Source organism: Monopterus albus, unplaced genomic scaffold (assembly GCF_001952655.1).
Source record: "Monopterus albus unplaced genomic scaffold, M_albus_1.0 scaffold29.1, whole genome shotgun sequence".
Taxonomy (NCBI): Eukaryota; Metazoa; Chordata; class Actinopteri; order Synbranchiformes; family Synbranchidae; genus Monopterus; species Monopterus albus.
Window position 1 is genome coordinate 4,781,273 of NW_018127909.1, and position 4,082 is coordinate 4,785,354.

Genomic DNA, 4,082 nt, shown 5'->3' on the forward strand with positions numbered 1-4,082 from the left:
CAGTTTACTGACATGCTGGATCTTGCTGAGAATGTCATACCATATGGCTGTACAAATGCAAAAGCGATAGGATCTAATCTCCTCAGCCAAAGACTGGGCTTCAACTCTCACCACAGGGTCTGCAGTTTTTTCCCTCACCTCCAGAAGAGCCTCTCTGACTTGCCCAGCCTGATACCTTACTGCCTCAATGCTTTTTATCCTGCTTTCCCATCTGGTCTCAGCCCATGATTTCAGAGTGATTTTCACATATTTCAAGAGGACATCCCACCTATGGGTGGAGGCTGAGAAGAGCTTGAATAACTTTGTCAAATGCCCAAAGTAGCCAAGGGCATCTGGTGAGCTTTTTGCAGCATCAGCTACTACCAGATTTAAAGTGTGGGCACTACATGGGACATAAAAAGCTCTTGAGTTCAGCTGAAGCAACTTTGCCTGAACACCTTTATTTTTTCCCTTCATATTGGCGCCGTTGTCATAGGACTGGCCTCTGCAGTCCTCAAATGGGATATTAAGTTCCTCTAGCCTTTTTAGGATTAGAGATGACAAATGTTCTCCTGTTGACTGCTCTGCCACAAGAAAGCCCAAGAAATGCTCTTTTACTTGAGGAATGTCTTCTTGTGACACTATCCTGACTATGACAGAGAGCTGTTCCTTATGACTCAGATCAGGGGTGCAGTCTAAAATGATGGAGAAATATTTAGATATTTTGATCTCTGTCACAATGTGTTCTATTATTTTAGAACTGATGGAGTCTATCAGTTCATTTTGGATTGTTTTGCCAAGATAATGTACATGACTGCCAGCTCCACTTTCCACCCTACTGACATGCTGCTTCATCACTGGATCAAATTTGGCCATAAGCTCCACCTCTTTCAGGAAATTTCCATTGTCTGGTTTATTTAATGTGTCTGTAGAACCCCTAACAGCCATGTTTCTTTCAGCTAAGGACTGAATTATTGCCACCAAATGATGTAGAACGTCACGCCACCTTTTTCTCTCATCCTCAGCAAGTGCTATGCAGTTAAATTAATGTGGTGGGCTTATTCTTTTCTGAAGCCTAGTTTTAAGAATAGTGGAAGTTGCACTTTTTTTCTTCCTCCATTTCTGGCACCCCCTGGATGTACGGCGCCCTTAGTATTTGCCTATACTGCCTATGCCACGCCCTGACTCAGACGCTGGTTTGTCGTGACTCGACTTGGATTCTAGGTTTAATGACTCGACTACAACACTGGTGCAAGTCCTGTGAAAACAGCAATTTACAGTATAAGCTATGCAAGTGATATAAATATATTGTGTGAGTGCAGTTACACAGAAAACATCTTTTTAAATCTGACTACAGAGTGACATCTGGCCATTGACATCAGAGGTGTGCTAATGGTTTTACATGCACTTTAGATTTCTGCCTGTTAACAATGTTACCATAGTTCTTATACAGTTTTTACAAAGACATAATTAAATCACTCCTGAAGGTGTGGTTTGAAGTGGTCTTGACAGCACCTGTCTCACGGTGGATCACTATGAGCAGTGGAGCTTTGTAACTTTTTTTTAAATTCTAGTTTCCAAAATAATATCTGAAAAAATAAGTAACATTATATAACTGTGTAATAATAGTGTTTGTGTCATATGTGATGTAGAAGTGCAGTCCAGTGTTAGTCTGGCGACATGTTGTTTTGTACTCATGGTTTTGATTTTCAGACATCGTGTTTGATCTGAGGTACTCAAATAAATCCAAACTTGCTTTCTTAGCAGTTGTATTTGACTATGTCTTTATTTTTGAATGATGTCCTACTTTCCAAGGATGTGTTTGAATAGCTTACTAGCATACCTTCAGAAATACTTTATTTAGAGCGTACTGTTGCATAAGTATTTGCCAGCATGAAGTGTTGTAAAATGTTACTTTACTCTTGTAAAAGATCAAGGCACTGGGTCAACAATTAACTTTGGAATAATAAAAGTAAAGAGGAAGTGTTCATAGGGATTGCAGTAAGGGCACAGCATTCCCAGTAAATGGTTAAAAGAAATTGTGTTAGTACAATAAAAAAAAAATCAAAATGAGATAACTCAATGGTCGCCTCACAGCAAGAAGGTTCCAGGTTTGACCCTGGTCGGCCTGGGGCCTTTCTGTGAGGAGTTTGTATGTTCTCCCCGTGCCTGTGTGGGTTCTCTCTGGGTACTCCAGCTTCCTCCCACAGTCCAAAGAAATGCAGCTTAGGTTGACTGGTGACTCTAAATGACCTGTAGGAGTGAGTGTGAGTGGTGGTTTCTCTACATGTGGACCTCTCCTCTTGCCCAATGTCGTTGGGTTTGGCTCCAGCCCTCCCCGACCCTCTTCAGGAATAAGAAGTACAGATAATGGAAGGTTGGAGACAACCCCACTCTGATATGCTGCGTTTGGTCCCTGCATTGCGCATTCACAGTAAGTGTCTGATCCATACAGACAACATTTTTATCAAAGCCAGACAGTTAAATACAGTACACAATGTAGAAACATACAGTAAGGTGGGGTTGAGCATGATGACAAATAAGTGGTTCATGAGTTGCGATTATTTGGTCAAACTACTTTTTAAAAGGTGAAGAATGTATTCTCTGGCCTTTCAGTCACAGCTGTTGTTAAAAGGTAGTCAGGAATAAACATTAATGTTGAAACAGAAAGTTGTGAAACCCAAGGTGTCCTTTATCAACACTGACCTTGATTGATTGTAGAACCATAAACCATATTGACGCAGTGTTTTGCTTTTGTGCCAGTTTGGATTGATTTTCAAGCTTTTTGTTAGGCCGTGATTAATAAGTAACTCTTTTTGGTATCAAATAAATCAGTGCTGCCATTGTTCCATGTATATATTTTACAATGTTGTATTGCCCTGTGACAGCAGGAACAGGCCTATAAATTCTCACACTCTCACTCCCTGGCAGTTATGTTGGATTCCTGCACAGTCTCTCCAAGGTAAGTACAAAGAAGGGCAAAGTAGAAATTTCATACATGGCAGCATAATTAGAAAATATGATTTTAAGACCTCTCCTTTGTCTTTACAGCAGGTTTGTGCCCTAGATGTCCATTATGGAGATGCATAGGGGTTTGTCATTGCTCCTAATTTTGCACATTTTCACCGGGAGCACTTCAGGTAAAGCATCTAACATTGTTGCATCTTGGGTCAGAAATGGCACACATTTAATGTGTAATTGTAGTTCTCCTTTTGAAACAAATAACTAATCAAAATTTTAATTGATATTTTTGTGAATCTTTTTCTCCTTTTGTGTCAGGAGTAGGTGTGTTCCAGTTAACGACTAATAAATGTACCCCTGAATTTATTCTTCCCCGTATACAAATCATAACTGCCAGTGCTAAAGTTATCAGGATGGATTACATTTTCTTAAATATAAATTTGTTTGCTTTAAATTTTCTCAGTGATGTCCTTAATTTTCTCCAAAAGTAATTTTAAATTAAGATAACCATTATTAACTCTTTATTAAACGGATTTTTAATATTATTCTTACACTGACCTAAATATCAAAAGAATATACTGTAATACCTCCCAGGCACATGATTAATTAGGTCAAAGTGTTTATTTGTTAGGAAACGTGTTTCCTTGTACAATGAAGTTCTTTCTTACTTTGCCGTCCACATGAATGCCACATAATACAAATGAAATATAAAGTAGATGAGCAATAACAAATCTAAATAGGCAGTAACAGAAATCTAAGGCACTTGAAAGCAGCAAGTGCAAGAAGCACAATAAAAATACAAGGATGAGCAAGGCCATGCTGTAATTCAGTATGGCTGCTCTCATCTAAATGCAAAGTCTGTTAGTCTCTCCTCTTTCTGTCTTAATCAGAAATTGTCATCCAAATTTTCATAATCATAAATAAATCAATTATAAAAAAAAATATGCCAATGCCAGACTAAACAAAATTAGGTACAGTCAACATTTTACCCTATGAAACATTAATATCCCCACTTTTCTCTCAGCCGTACTCCTTTTTATTACTTGATATATGCAGTGGATTATATCACTTTATTTTATTTCTCATTGCATGTTAAACTCTACCACTGTATGAATGTAAGCCGACCCAGGTCAACATTTCAT

General features: G+C 38.5%; 1 protein-coding gene across 1 annotated transcript in view; it reads left to right on the forward strand.

Annotated features, from left to right (window-relative positions):
- Positions 1-2,349: 2,349 nt before the first annotated feature.
- The window catches only part of LOC109957957 (uromodulin-like), a 7,951-nt gene continuing 6,218 nt past the window's right edge, over positions 2,350-4,082 (forward strand). Inside the window, exon 1 of the mRNA XM_020596218.1 lies at positions 2,350-2,413. Coding sequence (XP_020451874.1) covers positions 2,350-2,413 — 64 coding nt within the window. The remainder of the gene's footprint in view (positions 2,414-4,082) is intronic.